Raw genomic sequence first — 18,227 nt, forward strand, 5'->3', positions numbered from 1 at the left:
CCCTGGTACCATTCTGGTCAATCTCCCCTTAACCTTCTCTGCTCTAAAGAGAACAACCCCAGCTTCTCCAGTCTCGCCACATAACTGAAGTCCCTCATCCCTGGTACCATTCTGGTCAATCTCCCCTTAACCTTCTCTGCTCTAAGGAGAACAACCCCAGCTTCTCCAGTCTCTCCACGTAACTGAAGCCGCTCATCCCTGGTACCATTCTGGTCAATCTCCTCTGCACCCTCTCCAAAGTCTTGTCATCGTTCCTTAAGTGGTTCCCAGAATTGGACACTCCAGCTGGGGCCTAAACAACATTTTATAAAGTATTAGCATAACTTCCATGGTTTTGTAATCTCATGTCGTGTCTGCCCATCACCCCTGTGCTCACCTTTTTACATTAGCTCCTAGTGAGGCAGGGCCTCAGTTATAAAATTAGAGAGAAGATTTACAAGGATGAGTCATAATAGTCATAACGGCACAGAAGGAGGCCATTCGGCCCCGCGAGTCCGTGCCAGCTCTCTGTAGAGCGATCCAGTCAGTCCCATTTCCCCGCTCTATCCCCGTAGCCCTGCAAGTTTATTTCCCTCAAGTGCCTATCCAGTCTCCCCTTGAAAACATTGAGTGTCTCCGCTTCCACCACTTCCGTCGGCAGCGAGTTCCAGGTCCTCACCACTCGCTGCGTAAAAAAGTTGTTTCTCACGTCCTCCCTGTATCTCTTGCCCAAAACCTTAAATCTGTGTCCCCTAGTCCTTGTACCATCAACTAGTGGGAACAGCCTTTCCCCGTCTAGCCTATCCAAACCCGTCATAATCTTGTACACCTCTATCAAATCACCCCGCAACCTCCTTTGCTCCAATGAAAACAAATCCAGCTTCTCCAACCTGTCCTTGTAGCTAAGATCCCCCATCCCCAGATCCATTCTGGTAAATCTCCTCTGCACCCTCTCAAGGGACTTCACATGCTTCCTAGGAGGATACCAGAAATGTGGAGGGGTTGTACTGAGGGAGCGCAGCACTGTTGGAGGGTCAGTACTGAGGGAGCACCACACTGTCGGAGGGGCAGTACTGAGGGAGCACCGCACTGTCGGAGGGGCAGTACTGAGGGAGCGCTGCACCGTCGGAGGGGCAGTACTGAGGGAGCGCCGCACCGTCGGAGGGGCAGTACTGAGGGAGCGCCACACTGTCGGAGGAGCAGTACTGAGGGAGCGTCGCACTGTCGGAGGGTCAGTACTGAGGGAGCGCCGCACCGTCGGAGGGGCAGTACTGAGGGAGCGCCGCACTGTCGGAGGGTCAGTACTGAGGGAGCGTTGCACTGTCGGAGGGGCAGTACTCAGGGAGTGCTGCACTGTCGGAGGGGCAGTACTGAGGGAGCGCCGCACTGTCGGAGAGGCAGTACTGAGGGAGCGCCGCACCGTCGAAGGGGCAGTACTGAGGGAGCGCCACACTGTCGGAGGGGCAGTACTGAGGGAGCGTCGCACTGTCGGAGGGTCAGGACTGAAGGAGCGCGCACTGTCGGCGGGGCAGTACCGAGGGAGCGCCGCACTATCGGAGGGGCAGTACTGAGGGACCTCAAACCCGGCACTATGCTCATGGTACTGAATTTGGATGATCAGCCATGATCGCATTGAATGGCGGAGCTGGCTGGAGGGGCCGAATGACCCGCTCCTGCTCCTAACTCTTATGTCCAGCATAACTTCTGCCCCCTTGTATTCTAAGGTCCTCTAGCTATGAAGGTATCCCGGCCAGCCTCAGGCAATGCATTGCCACAGGGGGCTGCATACCCCGAGCTTTTGCACTGACTGCAAAGTGCTTGCTTTGTCAGGAGAATTGCAAAACGTGTGTGTGTCTCCAGCTCACAAAGCCTCTGCCAGCCAGCCCTGATTTAAGCCCCGCCCCGGGCGGCGCGCTGGTCACGTGTTCCCATTGTTCTGGACCGTGCCATCTCCGCGCTGTGGCTGCGAGGGGGTGGAGGTGGGGGGGTCGGTCCAAATGGTTTGGTCCGTCCTCCTCCACGCATGCGCATTATGATTTGGACCCCGCCAATGATGAGGAAGGGGGGAATCGATCGAAATGGTTTAGTCCGTCCTCCGCCACGCATGCGCCTCATGATTTGGACCGTACCAAAGCGGACAGGGAGGGGAGAATCGATCGAAGTGGTTTGGTCCGTCCACCGCCACGCATGCGCATTATGAATTGCACCGTACCAACGCTGAGGGAGGAATCGCTCCAAATGGTTTGGTCCGTCCTCCGCCACGCATGCGCATTATTAATTGGACCGTACCAACGCTGTGAAGGAGGGGAGAATGGGGGGGGGAAATTGATCCGAATGGTTTGGTCCGTCCTCCGCTACGCATGCGCATTATGAATTGGACCGTACCAACGCTGTGAGTGAGGGGGGAATCGATCCAAATGGTTTGGTCCGTCCTCCGCCACGCATGCGCCGTATGGATTTGGCCCCGACCTGTGAGGAGGAGATGTGGGATGAGGGAGAATTGATTGATTTACCGGGATTGAGCCAACTCCTCCTTCTCCCTGGCGGTGGCCAGCGCCCGGCGGGCGGCCCGGACGGCGCGCTCGACCTTGCGGCGGAGTTTGGCGGGCCGAAGAAGCGGCGGGGGCGCCGCCGGCAGCAGCAGCAGCAGCAGGCGGTGAGGCCGGGGCCGGACCAGGGCGCCCCGCCGGTACTTGCCCTCTTCGGTTCTGGCGTCGGCGAAGGTGGTGCGGCCGTAGCCGTGGCGCCGGTCGGCCAGCCAGGCCCCTTCGTAGGTCAGGCCGTCGGAGCGGACGCCCACCCCGTGGCCGCTGCGCCGGTCGGCGCGCCATTCGCCGCCGTAGGTCTCGGTGGCCGTGCCGTCCGGCGGCGGCGGCTCCTGCTGCAGTTCCTCCTCCCGACCGCCGGCGGCGCTGCTGCGGCTGCCTGACTCGTTGGTGGCGCTGCGGGAGTCCTCCCACCGTTGCAGTACCTCCTCCCGGCCACCGGCGGCGCTGCGGCTGGCTGACTCGGTGGTGGCGCTGCGGGAGTCCTCCCACTGTTGCAGTACCTCTTCCCGGCCGGCGGCGGCGCTGCGGCGCTGCTGCTCCTCCACTTCCCACCGTTGCAGTACCTCCTCCCGGCCGCCGGCGGCGCTGCGGCTGGCTGACTCGGCGGCCCAGCGGGAGTCCACCCACCGTTGCAGTACCTCCTCCCGGCCGCCGGTGGCGCTGCCGCGCTGCTCCTCTACCCGCCGTTGCAGTACCTTCTCCCGGCCGCCGGTGGCGCTGCCGCGCTGCTCCTCTACCCGCCGTTGCAGTACCTCCTCCCGGCCGCCGGTGGCGCTGCGGAGCTCCTCTTCCCGTCGTTGCAGTTCCTCCTCCCGACCGCCGGCGGCGCTGCGGTCGTCCTCCCACCGCTGCAGTACCTGCTCCCGGCCGCCGGAGGCGCAGCGGTCCTACGTAAGAACATAAAGAGAACATGAGCAATAGGAGCTGGAATAGGCCATTTGGTCCTTGGCCATTCAATAGGATCATGGCTGATGATCTACCTCATATCCACTTGCCCGCATCCTTGATTTACTTAATATCCAAAAATCTTTAATAGAAAGAAAGACTTGCATTTATATAGCGCCTTTCACGACCACCGGACGTCCCAAAGCGCTTTACAGCCAATGAAGTACTTTTGGAGTGTAGCCACTCTTGTAATGTGGGAAACGTGGCGGCCAATTTGCGCACAGCAAGCTCCCACAAACAGCAATGTGATAATGACCAGATTATCTGGCTTTGTTACATAGAAACACAGAAGATAGGAGCAGGAGTAGGCCATTCGGCCCCTTGAGCCTGCTCCGCCATTTAATGAGATCATGGCTGATCATCCAAATTCAGTACCCTATCCCTGCCTTCTCCCCATATCCCTTGATCCCTTTAGCCTCAAGAAATATATCCAACTCCTTCTTGAATATATTTAATGAATTGGTCTCAACTGCCTTCTGTGGTAGAGAATTCCACAGGTTCACCACTCTCTGGGTGAAGAAATTCCTCCTCATCTCAGTCCTAAATGGCTTACCTCTTATCCTTAGACTGTGACCCCTGGTTCTGGACTCCCCCGACCATCGGGAACATCCTTCCTGCATCTAGTCTGTCCAGTCCTGTTAGAATTTTATAAGTTTCAATGAGATCCCCTCTCATTCTTCTAAACTCCAGCGAATATAAGCCCAATCGACCCAATCTCTCCTCATATGTCATTCCTACCATCCCAGGTATCAGCCTGGTGAATCTTCGCTGCACTCCCTCCATGGCAAGAACATCCTCAGATAAGGCGACCAAAACTGCACACAATACTCAAGGTGTGGTCTCACCAAGGCCCTGTACAACTGCAGCAAGACATCCTTGTTCAGTCCTAAATGGCTTACCCCTTATCTTTAGACTGTGACCCCTGTGATCCTTTTTATAATATGGCGACCAGAACTGTACGCCGTACTCTAAGTGTGGTCTAACCAAGGTTCAATACAGGTTTAGCATAACTTCCCTACTTTTCAATTCTATCCCTCGAGAAATAAACCCCAGTGTTTGGTTTGCTTTTTTTATGGCCTTGCTAACCTGTGGCGCAACTTTTAGTCATTTGTGTATTTGTATTCGCGATCCCTTTGTCTAAGGATAAGGGGTAAGCCATTTAGGACAGAGATGAGGAAGAATTTCTTCACCCAGAGAGTGGTGAACCTGTGGGATTCTCTGCCACAGAGGGCGGTGGAGGCCAATTCATTAAATATATAGAGTCATAGAGTTATACAGCACGGATAGAGGCCCTTCGGCCCATCGTGTCCGCGCCGGCCATCAAGCCCTGTCTGATCTAATCCCATATTCCAGCATTTGGTCCGTAGTCTTGTATGCTATGGCATTTCAAGTGCACATCCAAATGCTTCTTAAATGTTGTGAGGGTTTCTGCCTCCACAACCCTTTCAGGCAGTGAGTTCCAGACTCCAACCACCCTCTGGGTGAAAAAGTTCTTTCTCAAATCCCCTCTAAACCTCCCGCCCTTTACCTTGAATCTATGCCCCCTAGTTATTGACCCTTCTACTAAGGGAAAAAGCTCCTCAGCATCCATCCTATCTATGCCCCTCATAATTTTGTACACCTCAATCATGTCCCCCCTCAGCCTCCTCTGCTCCAAGGAAAACAAACCCAATCTGCCCAGTCTCTCTTCATAGCTGAAGCGCTCCAGCCCTGGTAACATCCTGGTGAACCTCCTCTGCACCCTCTCCAACGCGATCACATCCTTCCTGTAGTGTGGCGACCAGAACTGCACACAGTATTCCAGCTGTGGCCTAACCAGTGTTTTATACAGCTCCATCATAACCTCCTTGCTCTTATATTCAATGCCTCGGCTAATGAAGGCAAGTATCCCATATGCCTTTTTTACCACCTTATCCACCTGTTCCGCCGCCTTCAGGGATCTGTGTACTTGCACACCCAGATCCCTCTGACCCTCCGTCTTGCCTAGGGTCTTTCCATTCATTGTGTATACCCTTGCCTTGTTAGTCCCCCCAAAGTGCATCACCTCGCACTTTTCCGGGTTAAATTCCATTTGCCACTGTTCCGCCCATCTGACCAACCCATCTATATCGTCCTGCAGACTGAGGCTACCCTCCTCGCTATTTACCACCCTACCAATTTTTGTATCATCCGCGAACTTACTGATCATACCTTTTACATTCATATCCAAGTCATTAATGTAGACCACAAACAGCAAGGGATCCAGCACCGATCCCTGTGGTACCCCACTGGCCACAGGCTTCCAGTCACAAAAACAACCTTCGACCATCACCCTCTGCCTTCTGCCACTAAGCCAGTTTTGTATCCAATGTGCCAAGGCACCCTGGATTCCATGGGCTCTTACCTTCTTGACCAGTCTCCTGTGCGGGACTTTATCGAAGGCCTTACTGAAATCCATGTATACCACATCCACTGCGTTACCCTCATCCACACACCTAGTCACCCCCTCAAAAAATTCAATCAAATTCAATATTGAAGAAGGATTTAGATATATTTCTTAAGGCTAAAGGGAGCAAGGGATATGGGGAGAAGGCAGGGACGGGGTACTGAATTTGGATGATCAGCCATGATCTCATTAAATGGTGGAGCAGGCTCGAGGGGCCGAATGGCCTACTCCTGATCCTATCTTCTATGTTTAGGATATAGAGGCACTGGAGAGGGTGCAGAGAAGATTTACAAGGATGATACCAGAAATGCGAGAGTATACCTATCAAGGAAGGATGAACAGGCTGGATCAGGAAGGCCAATGGAATCTTGGCTTTTATTGCAAGGGGGATGGAGTATAAAAACAGGGAAGTCTTGCTTCAGTTATACAGGGTATTGGTGAGGCCACACCTGGAATACTGCGTGCAGTTTTGGTTTCCATATTTAAGAAAAGATATACTTGCTCTCGAGGCGGTTCAGAGAAGGTTCACTCGGTTGATTCCGGAGATGAAGGGGTTGACGTATGAGGAAAGGTTGAGTAGGTTGGGCCTCTACTCATTGGAGTTCAGAAGAATGAGAGGCGATCTTATCGAAACATATAAGATTGTGAGGGGGCTTGATCAGGTGGATGCGGTGAGGATGTTTCCACTGATGGGTGAGACTAGAACTAGGGGGCATAATCTTAGAATAAGGGGCTGCCCTTTCAAAACTGAGATGAGGAGAAACTTCTTCACTCAGAGGGTAGTAAATCTATGGAATTTGCTGCCCCAGAGAGCTGTGGAAGCTGCAACATTAAATACATTTAAAACGGAGATAGACAGTTTCCTAGCAGATAAGGGAATTAGGGGTTACGGGGAGCGGGCAGGGAAGTGGACGTGAGTCTAGGTTCGGATCAGCCATGATCCTATTGAATGGCGGAGCAGGCCCGAGGGGCCATATGGCCTACTCCTGCTCCTACTTCTTATGTTCTCTTTTCTCTTGGCGGGGGGGGGGGGGGTGCGGAAAGAAGGCTGAGGGGTGACCTAATAGAGGTCTTTAAAATTATGAAGCATTTTGATAGAGTGGATAGAGAGAGAATGTTTCCACTTGTGGGGAAGAGCATAACTAGAGGCCTCAATATAAGATAGTCACCAAGAAATCCAATCGGGAATTCAGAAGAAACTTCTTTACCCAGAGAGTGGTGAGAATGTGGAACTCGCTGCCACAGGGAGTGGTTGAAGCGAATAGTATCGATGCATTTAAGGGGAGGCTAGACAAGCATATGAGGGAGAAGGGAATCGAGGGTTACGCTGATAGAGTTAGATGAGGAAAGACGGGAGGAGGCTCGAGTGGAGCATAAACACCGCATGGACTGGTTCACAGATCACAGAAATCACAGAAACCCCACAGTGTAGATAGAGGCCATTTCGGCCCATCGAGCCTGCACCGACACATATCCCACCCTATCCCCGTAACCCCACGTATTTAATCCCCCTAACACTAAGGGTCAATTTATCATAGCCAATCAACCTAACCCGCACATCTTTGGACTGTGGGAGGAAACTGGAGCACCCGGAGGAAACCCATGCAAACACGGGGAGAATGTGCAAACTCCACACAGACATAGAACATAAGAACATAAGAAATAGGAGCAGGAGTAGGCCAATCGGCCCCTCGAGCCTGCTCCACCATTCAATAAGATCATGGCTGATCTGATCCTAACCTCAAATCTTCTATCACTCTCCATCCCACCCGAACCCATGTGATCTCCCGGGAGAGGCGAAAAACCAGATAAAGACCCAATGGCCAATTTGGGAGAAAAAAATCTGGGAAATTCCTCTCCGACCCATCTAGGCGATCGAAATTCTTCCAGGAGATCACTCTGTCCCTATATTTTCTACAGTACTTACCTTCTGTAAAGGCAATCTCCACCCCAGCCAGGAACAGGAATAAAACCATCTCCTGAAATCTAACAGAATTAGAACACAGTAGGAGCAGAACCAGGCTACACGGCCCCTGGGCCCGCTCCACTACCCACAGGGCCATGACCATTCCGAACCCAGACTCATGTCCAATTTCCTGCCCGCTCCCCGTAACCCTTAATTCCCTTTACTTCTAGGAAACTATCTATTTCTGTTTTAAATTTATTTAATGATGTAGCTTCCACAGCTTTCTGGGGCAGCAAATTCCACAAACCTACCACCCTCTGAGTGAAGAAGTTTCTCCTCATCTCAGTTTTGAATGAGCAGCCCCTTATTTTAAGATTATGCCCCCTAGTTCTAGTTTCACCCATCATTTGAACCCGGGTCCCTGGTGCTGTGAGGCAACAGTGCTAACCACTATGCCACCGTAATGCCCTTGGGCCGAATGGCCTTTTTCTGTGCCCTATATCCGATGTAATCCTACGTATTATAGCCCTAGTCTAATCAATCTCTCCTCATAGGACAATCCCCGCGAGGAACCAGTCTGGTGAGCCTTAGTTGCACTCCCTCAACGGCAAGTAGATTCTTCCTTAGGTAAGGAAACCAAAACTGTACACAATACTCCAGGTGTGCTCTCACCAGGGCCCTATACAATTGCAGTAAGATGTCTTTACTCTTATAAGGACATAAGACGAGCAGGAGTACGACATACGGCCCCTCGAGCCTGCTCCGCCATTCAATAAGATCAGGGCTGATCATCGACCTCAACTCCACTTTCCCGCCCGACCTCCATATCCCTTGATTCCCCTAGAGTCCAACAATCTATCGATCTCAGCCTTGAATATACTCAAAGACTGAGCATCCACAGCCCTCTGGGGCAGAGAATTCCAGAGATTCACAACCCTCTGAGTGAAGAAATTCCTCCTCATCTCAGTCCTAAATGGCCAACCCCTTATCCTGAGACTGTGACCCCTGGTTCTAGACACTCCAGCCAGGGGAAACAACCTCTCAGCATCTACCCTGTCAATCCCCCTCAGAATCTTGTATGTTTCAATGAGATCACCTCTCATTCTTCTAAACTCCAGAGAGTATCGGCCCATTCTACACAATCTCTCATCATAGGACAGCCCTCTCCTCCCAGGAATCAATCTAGTGAACCTTCGTTGCACCGCCTCCAAGGCAAGTATATCCTTCCTTAGATAAGGAGACCATAACTTTTTTTTAATTCATTGATGGGATGTGGGCGTCGCTGGCTAGGCCTGCATTTAGTGCCCATCCCTAATTGCCCTTGAGAAGATGGTGGTGCGCCGCCGCCTTGAACCACTGCAGTCCATATGGTGTAGGTACACCCACAATGCTGTTAGGAAGGGAGTTCCAGGATTTTGACCCAGCGACAGTGAAGGAACGGCGATACAGGTCCAAGTCAGGATGGTGTGTGTGACTTGGAGGGGAACTTGTAGGTGGTGATGTTCCCATGCGTCTGCTGCCCTTGTCCTTCTAAGTGGTAGAGGTCGCGGGTTTGGAAGGTGCTGTTGAAGGAGCTTTGGCGAGTTGCTGCAGTGCATCTTGTAGATGGTACACACTGCAGCCACAGTGCGCCGGTGGTGGAGGGAGTGAATGTTGAAGGTGGTGGATGGGGTGCCATTCAAACGGGCTGCTTTATCCTGAATGGTGTCGAGCTTCTTGAGTGTTGTTGGGAGCTGCACTCATCCAGGCAAGTGGAGAGTATTCCATCACACTCCTGACTCGTGCCTTGTAGATGGTGGAAAGGCTTTGGGGAGTCAGGAGGTGAGACACTCGCCGCAGAATTCCCAGCCTCTGGCCTGCTCTGATCCTGAGACTATGCCCTCTAGTTCTGGACACTCCAGCCAGGTGTGGTCTCACCAAGGCCCTGTACAATTGGAGCAAGCCTTCATTACTCTTATACCCCAACCCTCTTGCAATAAAGGCCAACATGCCACTTGCCTTCCTTATTGCTTGCTGCACCTGCATGCCAGCTTTCTGTGTTTCTTGCACGAGGATACCCAAATCTCGCTGAACACCAACATTTGAAAGTTTCTCACCATTTAAAAAATGTTCTGTTTTTCTATTCTACCTACCAAAGTGAATAACCTCACATTTCCCCACATTATAATCTACCTGCCACCTTACTGCCCACTCACTTAGTCTATCTATATACCCCTTTGCTGGAAATTCAGTTGCGTGTGCGACCAGTTACCGCCCAAAGAGGGCTCCTGCGCCAGTAGAGGAGTTTGCGCTGATATTCAGCGCTGCGGTAATGGCGCCGGCACCGATGACGTCATCGGTGTGCGCAGTGCCCCGGTTCCGCCCCGCTACCGGCCCGACCCCCATATTTAGTTGCGGCCGCCTCTTCCGCAGTGGCCGCTAACAACGTTGTGAAGACCGGGCCGTGCTGCAGCCTTAGTGGCGCTAGTTAAGGCGGAGGTGCGGCCGGCCGCTTTTTCGGCGGCCGCCTGGCCGCACCTCCTTCCCCGGCCTCCTCCACCCCCCACCCCCCGCGGCATTGCCGGCTGCTTTCCGCGAGCCCGGCACTTCTCCGTGGTGCCGGGCTCATTTGCCGGCACTATCAAGCGGCGAGCTCCCCGTTGCAGGCACCTCCCCCTTAAGAGAAGGAGGAGGCCTGCAGTACCGCAGCCTGCCGCTCCGCAGGGGGTGGCACAGCGGCACCTACAGCGCTGAAATTCAGTTTCAGCGCCCCAAGCGGGGGCGGGCACACCCTGGAATAGCGCCCGGTTCCGACTTGGGGCGCTGAAACTGAATATCTGACGGGCGCAACTGGCTCCGCGCGCAGCGCTAACTTTTGGGCGCTAGCCAGCTGGCGGGGCCTTACTGAATTTCTAGGCCCTAGAGTTATACAGCACAGAAAGAGGCCCTTCGGCCCATCTTGTCTGCGCCGGCCATCAAGCCCTGTCTACTCTAATCCCGGTGTGGAGATGCCGGTGTTGGACTGGGGTTGACAAATGTAAGAAGTCACACAACACCAGGTTATAGTCCAACAGTTTTGTTTGAAATCACAAGCTTTCGGAGCGCTGCTCCTTCGTCAGGTGAAGTGAAGAGATGCATAAAAACACAGCTTATATAGTCAGAGAATAATGTCAGATGTTTACAGGTAATCTTTCTAACTGCCATTTATCACACCTTGGCAGAGAGCTAATCACAGCAATCAAAGGTCTGAATGGTGTCCTTTGTTTGCTGTGATTATCTCTCTGCCGAGGTGTGATAAATGGCAGTTAGAAAGATTACCTGTAAACATCTGGCATTATTCTCTGACTATATAAGCTGTGTCTTTATGCATCTCTTCACTTCACCTGACGAAGGAGCAGCGCTCCGAAAACTTGTGATTTCAAATAAAACTGTTGGACTATAACCTGGTGTTGTGTGACTTCTTACATTTATTCTAATCCCATTTTCCAGCACTTGGTCCGTAGCCTTGTATGCTATGGCGTTTCAAGTGCTCATCTAAATGCTTCTTTACTGTTACCTGGGATGGCAGGAATGACGTATGAAGAGAGATTGGGTCGATTGGGTTTATATTTGCTAGAGTTTAGAAGAATGAGAGGGGATCTCATTGAAACTTATAAAATTCTAACAGGACTGGACAGACTAGATGCAGGAAGGATGTTCCCGATGGTCGGGGAGTCCAGAACCAGGGGTCACAGTCTAAGGATAAGGGGTAAGCCATTTAGGACTGCGATGAGGAGGAATTTCTTCACCCAGAGTGTGGTGAACCTGTGGAATTCTCTACCACAGAAGGCAGTGGAGGCCAATTCATTAAATATATTCAAGAAGGAGTTCGATATATTTCTTAAGGCTAAGGGGATCAAGGGGTATGGGGAGAAGGCAGGGACAGGGTACTGAATTTGGATGATCAGCCATGATCTCATTAAATGGCGGAGCAGGCTCGAGGGGCCGAATGGCCTACTCCTGCTCCTATCTTCTATGTTTCTATGAATGTTGTGAGGGTTCCTGCCTCTACCACCCTTTCAGGCAGTGAGTTCCAGATTCCAACCACCCTCTGGGTGAAAAAGTTTTTCCTCAAATCCCCTCTAAACCTCCTGCCCCTTACCTTTGAAACTATGCCCCCTGGTTATTGACCCCTCTACTAAGGGGAAAAGTTCCTTTCTATCTACCCTCATGCCCCTCATAATTTTGTACACCTCAATCAGGTCCCCCCCTCAGCCTTCTCTGCTCTAAGGAAAACAACCCCAGCCTGTTTAGTCTTTCTTCATAGCTGAAGCGCTCCAGCCCAGGTAACATCCTGGTGAATCTCCTCTGCACCCTCTCCAAAGCAATCACATCCCTCCTATAGTGTGGCGACCAGAACTGCACACAGTATTCCAGCTGTGGCCTAACTAGCGTTTTGTACAGCTCCATCATAACCTCCCTGCTCTTATATTCTATGCCTCGGCTAATGAAGGCAGGTATCCCATTTGCCTTTTTAACCACCTTATCTACCTGTCCTGCTGCCTTCAGGGATCTATGTACATGCACACCAAGGTCCCTCTGATCCGCTGTCCTTCCGAGGGTCCTACCATTCATTGCGTGTTACAATAGCAAAATACTGCGGATGCTGGAAATCGGAAATAACAACAGAAAACACTGGAACAACTCAGCAGGTCAGGGAGCATCCGTGGCGAGAGAAACAGAGATAACGTTTCAGGTCGAAGACCTTTCGTCAGAACTGAGAAAAAGCAGGAAATGGAACCGAGTTTAAAACAAGTTTAGGGGCTGGGAAATGGGGGAAGGGGTGAAATAAGGGATGCATAAGAGATTAGCGTGCAAAATTAAGGCACATGGGATTGGGGGCAAGGTATTGACTTGGATAGAGAACTGGTTGGTAGACAGAAAGCAAAGAGTTGGAATAAACGGGTCTTTTTCCAAGTGGCAGGCAGTGACTAGTGGGGTACCGCAGGGATCGGTGCTAGGACCCCAGCTATTCACAATATATATTAATGATCTAGTCGAGGGAACTCGATGTAATATCTCCAAGTTTGCGGTTGACACAAAGCTGGGTGGGCGTGTGTGCTGTGAGGAGGATGCCGAGAAACTCCAGGATGATTTGGACAGGTTGGGTGATTGGGCAGAAGCGTGGCAGATGCAATATAATGTGGATAAATGCGAGGTTATCCACTTTGGTGTCAAAAACAGGAAGGCAGATTATTATCTGAACAGCAATAGATTGGGCGAAGGGGAAGCGCAACGAGACCTGGGTGTCCTTGTGCACCAGTCGCTGAAGGTAAGCATGCAGGTGCAGCAGGCGGTTAAGAAGGCAAATGGTATGTTGGCCTTCGTAGCGAGAGGGTTTGAGTACAGGAACAAGGATGTCTTGCTGCAGTTGTACAGGGCCTTGGTGAGACCACATCTTGAGTATTGTGTGCAGTTTTGGTCACCTTATCTGAGGAAGGATGTTCTTGCCATGGAGAGAGTGCAGCGAAGATTCACCAGGTTGATACCTGGGATGGCAGGAATGACGTATGAGGAGAGATTGGGACGATTGGGCTTATACTTGCTGGAGTTTAGAAGAATGAGAGGGGATCTCATCGAAACCTATAAAATTCTGACAGGACTAGATGCAGGAAGGATGTTCCTGATGGTCGGGGAGTCCAGAACCAGGGGTCACAGTCTAAAGATAAGGGATTTAGGACAGAGATGAGGAGGAATTTCTTCACCCAGAGAGTGGTGAACCTGTGGAATTCTCTACCACAGAAGGCAGTTGAGGCCAATTCATTAAATATATTCAAGAAGGAGTTAGATATATTTCTTAAGGCTAAAGGGATCAAGGGATATGGGGAGAAGGCAGGGACAGGGTACTGAATTTGGATGATCAGCCATGATCTCATTAAATGGCGGAGCTGGCTCGAGGGGCCGAATGGCCTACTCCTGCTCCTACTATGTTTCTTTTGTTCTTTCATCCCCATTTCCTAGCCCCCAAACTGGCCTTTTAATCTGTTTCATTTTCTTCAGTCTTGACGAAGGGTTTCGACCTGAAACATTGACTCTATTTCTCTCTCCACGGATGTTGCCTGGCCTGCTGAGTTTTTCCAGCATTTTCTGTTGTTATTTTCGGATTTCCAGCATCCGCAGTATTTTGCTATCCTCCTGTAATCGAGGCCGTTTGCTTTCCTAATTGCTTGCTGTACCTGCAAGTTAACTTTCAGTGATTCCTCCTCCGCTTCCTCCTCCTCCTCCTGCAGTTTCTCCTCCCGGCCGCCGGTGGCGGTGCTGCTCTCCACGACGGACGACGCCACCTCGCTCCGCAACGAGCTCCGCTTGCTGCCCAGCGACGCCCGGGACTCGGAGCGGCCCAGCCGCCTGAGGAAGAAGGCCAGCAGCTTCTCCGCCTTGGTGGTGGCCGCCGCCGTCTTCTTGGCCACGTCGCCGCGCCCCCTCAGGACGAAGCCGCCGCGGCAGCCGGCCGCCGGCGGCGACGGCAGCGGCGGCGTGTGCGCCAGCGCCCCGTTGCCGTGGTGCGGCGGGCTGCCGACCGACGGGCGGCGGCCCGGGGAGCGTTGCAGCGCCGCCTGGCGGTAGGGCACGCTCCGGCGCACGCCGTGACCCTGGCGCTTGCCCGCTTCCCACTGGCCCTGGTAGGTGCCTGCCGGGAGAGAGAGAGAGAGATGGGGTGGGTTAGGGTGCAGCCATCTGCATCACAGTCCCTAAAAATCCTCCGGCAATTCCCCAGCTCATCCCAAATCATTCCCAATGCAATTCCCGACTCATCCCAAATCAGTCCTAATCTACAATTAATCCCAAATCAGTCCTAATCCCAATCCCCGTCTAATCCCAAATCAGTCCTAATCCCAATCCCCAGATAATCCCAAATCAGTCCTAATCCCAATCCCCAGATAATCCCAAATCAGTCCTAATCCCAATCCCCGTCTAATCCCAAATCAGCCCTAATCCCAATCCCCAGCTAATCCCAAATCAGCCCTAATCCCAATCCCCAGCTAATCCCAAATCAGTCCTAATGCAATTCCCCAGCTCATCCCAATTTAGTCCTAATCCCAATCTCCAGCTCATCCCAAATCAGTCCTAATGCAATTCTCCAACTCATCCTAAATTATTCCTAATGCAATCACCAGCTCATCCCAGATCAATCCTCATCCCAATCCACAACAATCCTAAAGCAATCCCCCCCCACCCATCCCCAGTCAGTCCTAATCCCAAATCAATTCTAATGCAAATTCCCAGCTAATTCCCAATCCTGACCAGGCACCAGACCATTCTTAAACTATTCTCAAACTAATCCTAAACTATCCCAAACCAATCACAGACTAATCCCTAACCAGTCATAACAAAACTAACCCCCCAAATCACAAACCAGTCCCAAAGTAATCACAGCCAATCACAAGCTAATCCTCAACTATTCACAAACTAATCACAAACTATCCTGAACCAGTCCCGAACTAATCACAAACTAATCAGAAACCAATCCCAAACCAATCCCAAACTATCATGAACTAATCACAAAATAATCGCAAACCAATCCTCAAACTATTCTCAAACTAATCCCAAACTATCACAAGCTAATCACAAACCAATCCCGAACCAATCCAAGACCAATCCTCAAACTAATCGCAAACTATTCCCAAACTAATCAGAAACCAATTACAAACTAGTCACAAACCAGTCCTGAACTAATAACAAACCAGTCCCAAACTAATCGCAAACTATTCTCAAACCATTCCGAAACCTGTCCCGAGTTCTTCCCAAACCAATCACAAACTAAACACAAACCAGTTCCAGACCAATCTCGAACTAATCCAAAACTAAACACAAACGAATCCCAAACCGATTCTCAAACAATTCTCGAACTAATCACAAACCAGTCCCAAACTATCCTGAACTAATCGCAAACCAGTCCCAAACTAATCCCAAACCAGTCCCAAACTAATCCCAAACCAATCCCAAACCAACCCCAAACCAGTCCCAAACCAGTCCCAAACCAGTCCCAAACCAATCTCAAAATAATCCCAAACCAGTCCCAAACCAATCCCAAACCAGTCGCAAACCAATCCCAAACCAGTCTCAAACCAATCCCAAACTAATGTCAAACAGGTCCCAAACTGATCGCAAACTATTCCCGAACCAGTCCTGAACTCTTCCCGAATTCTTCCCAAACAAATCACAAACTAAACACAAACCAGTTCCAGACCAATCCCAATCTAATCCTAAACCAATCCCAATCGAATCCCGAACCAGTCCCAAACCAATCTCAAACTAATCCTAAACCAGTCCCAATCTAATCCCAATCTAATCCCGAACCAGTCCCAAACCAATCTCAAACTAATCCTAAACCAGTCCCAATCTAATCCCAAATTAATCTCAAACCAATCCCAAACTATCACAACCAATCCCACTGCCCCGCTCTCTCCCCATAGCCCTGTATCAATCCCCAAACTAATCCCACTGCCCTGCTCTCTCCCCATAGTCATTATCAATCCCAAACTAATCCCACTGCCCCGCTCTCTCCACATAGCCCTGTATCAATCCCCAAACTAATCCCACTGCCCCGCTCTCTCCCCATAGCCCTGTATCAATCTCAAACTAATCCCACTGCCCCGCTCTCCCCATAGCCCTGTATCAATCCCCAAACTAATCCCACTGCCCCGCTCTCTCCCCATAGTCATTATCAATCCCAAACTAATCCCACTGCCCCGCTCTCTCCACATAGCCCTGTATCAATCCCCAAACTAATCCCACTGCCCCACTCTCTCCTCATAGTCATTATCAATCCCAAACTAATCCCACTGCCCCACTCTCTCCCCATAGCCCTGTATCAATCCCCAAACTAATCCCACTGCCCCGCTCTCTCCCCATAGCCCTGTATCAATCCCCAAACTAATCCCACTGCCCCACTCTCTCCCCATAGCCCTGTATCAATCCCCAAACTAATCCCACTGCCCCGCTCTCTCCCCATAGCCCTGTATCAATCCCCAAACTAATCCCACTGCCCCGCTCTCTCCCCATGGCCCTGTATCAATCTCCAAACTAATCCCACTGCCCCACTCTCTCTCCATAGCCCTGTATCAATCCCCAAACTAATCCCACTGCCCCGCTCTCCCCCCATAGCCCTGTATCAATCCCAAACTAATCCCACTGCCCCGCTCTCTCCCCATAGCCCTGTATCAATCCCAAACTAATCCCACTGCCCCGCTCTCTCCCCATAGCCCTGTATCAATCCCAAACTAATCCCACTGCCCCACTCTCTCCCCATAGCCCTGTATCAATCCCAAACTAATCCCACTGCCCCGCTCTCTCCCCATAGCCCTGTATCAATCCCCAAACTAATCCCACTGCCCCACTCTCTCCCCATAGCCCTGTATCAATCCCAAACTAATCCCACTGCCCCGCGCTCTCCCCATAGCCCTGTATCAATCCCAAACTAATCCCACTGCCCCGCTCTCTCCCCATAGCCCTGTATCAATCCCAAACTAATCCCACTGTCCCGCTCTCCCCCCGTAGCCCAGTATCAATCCCCAAACTAATCCCACTGCCCCGCTCTCTCCCCATAGCCCTGTATCAATCCCAAACTAATCCCACTGCCCCGCTCTCTCCCCATAGCCCTGTATCAATCCCAAACTAATCCCACTGCCCCGCGCTCTCCCCAGAGCCCTGAATTCATCCCTACAGCAATATTTTGTATTTATACAGCACCTATAACTTAGTGTAACAACCCAAGGCTCTTCAGAGGAGCGATTATCAAACAAAATTTGACACCGCGCCACATATGGAGATATTAGTAGGACAGGCGACCAAAAGCTGGGTCACAGAGGTTGGTTTTAAGGAGCATCTTAAAGGATGAGGTAGAGAGGCGGAGAGGTTTAGGGAGGGAATTCCAGAGCTTAGGGCCCCGGCAGCTGAAGGCACGGCCGCCAATGGTGGAGCGATGGAAATTGGGGGCGGGGGGTGTGAGCAAGAGGCCAGAATCGGAGGAGCCCAGAGATCTCGGAGGGTTGTAGGGGCTGGAGGAGGTTACAGAGATAGGGAGGGAGGGGCAAGGATGCCATGGAGGGACTTGAACACAGTCAGCGAGAAAAGGAGTGATGGGTGAACAGGACTTGGTGCGAGTTATGATACTGATAGCAGAGGTTTGGATGAGCTCCAGTTAATGGAGGCGAGAACATGAGAGGTCAGCCAGGAGAGTGTTGGAATCCCACTGGCCGACTCTCTTCCCAGGGAGATTTATATTATAGAATAACGGATACCCGGGAGTGAGTTACATTCTGGAATCTAATCGAGGGGTTCGGGGGGTTTATATATAGAATAACAGATACCTGGGAGTGAGTTACAGGATGGAATCTAATCGAGGGGTTCGGGGGGTTTATATATAGAATAACTGATACCCGGGAGTGAGTTACAGGCTGGA

General features: G+C 51.5%; 1 protein-coding gene across 1 annotated transcript in view; it reads right to left on the bottom strand.

Annotated features, from left to right (window-relative positions):
- Positions 1-2,240: 2,240 nt before the first annotated feature.
- The window catches only part of LOC147118173 (uncharacterized), a 64,502-nt gene continuing 48,515 nt past the window's right edge, over positions 2,241-18,227 (bottom strand). Inside the window, exons 2-3 of the mRNA XM_085983670.1 lie at positions 13,999-14,453; positions 2,241-3,415 (exon numbers count right to left, since the gene is read on the bottom strand). Coding sequence (XP_085839796.1) covers positions 2,489-3,415; positions 13,999-14,453 — 1,382 coding nt within the window. The 3' untranslated portion in view covers positions 2,241-2,488. The remainder of the gene's footprint in view (positions 3,416-13,998; positions 14,454-18,227) is intronic.

Source organism: Somniosus microcephalus, chromosome 4 (genome assembly GCF_052327205.1).
Source record: "Somniosus microcephalus isolate GS21.2 chromosome 4, FLI_Smic_1.0, whole genome shotgun sequence".
Classification (NCBI taxonomy): Eukaryota; Metazoa; Chordata; class Chondrichthyes; order Squaliformes; family Somniosidae; genus Somniosus; species Somniosus microcephalus.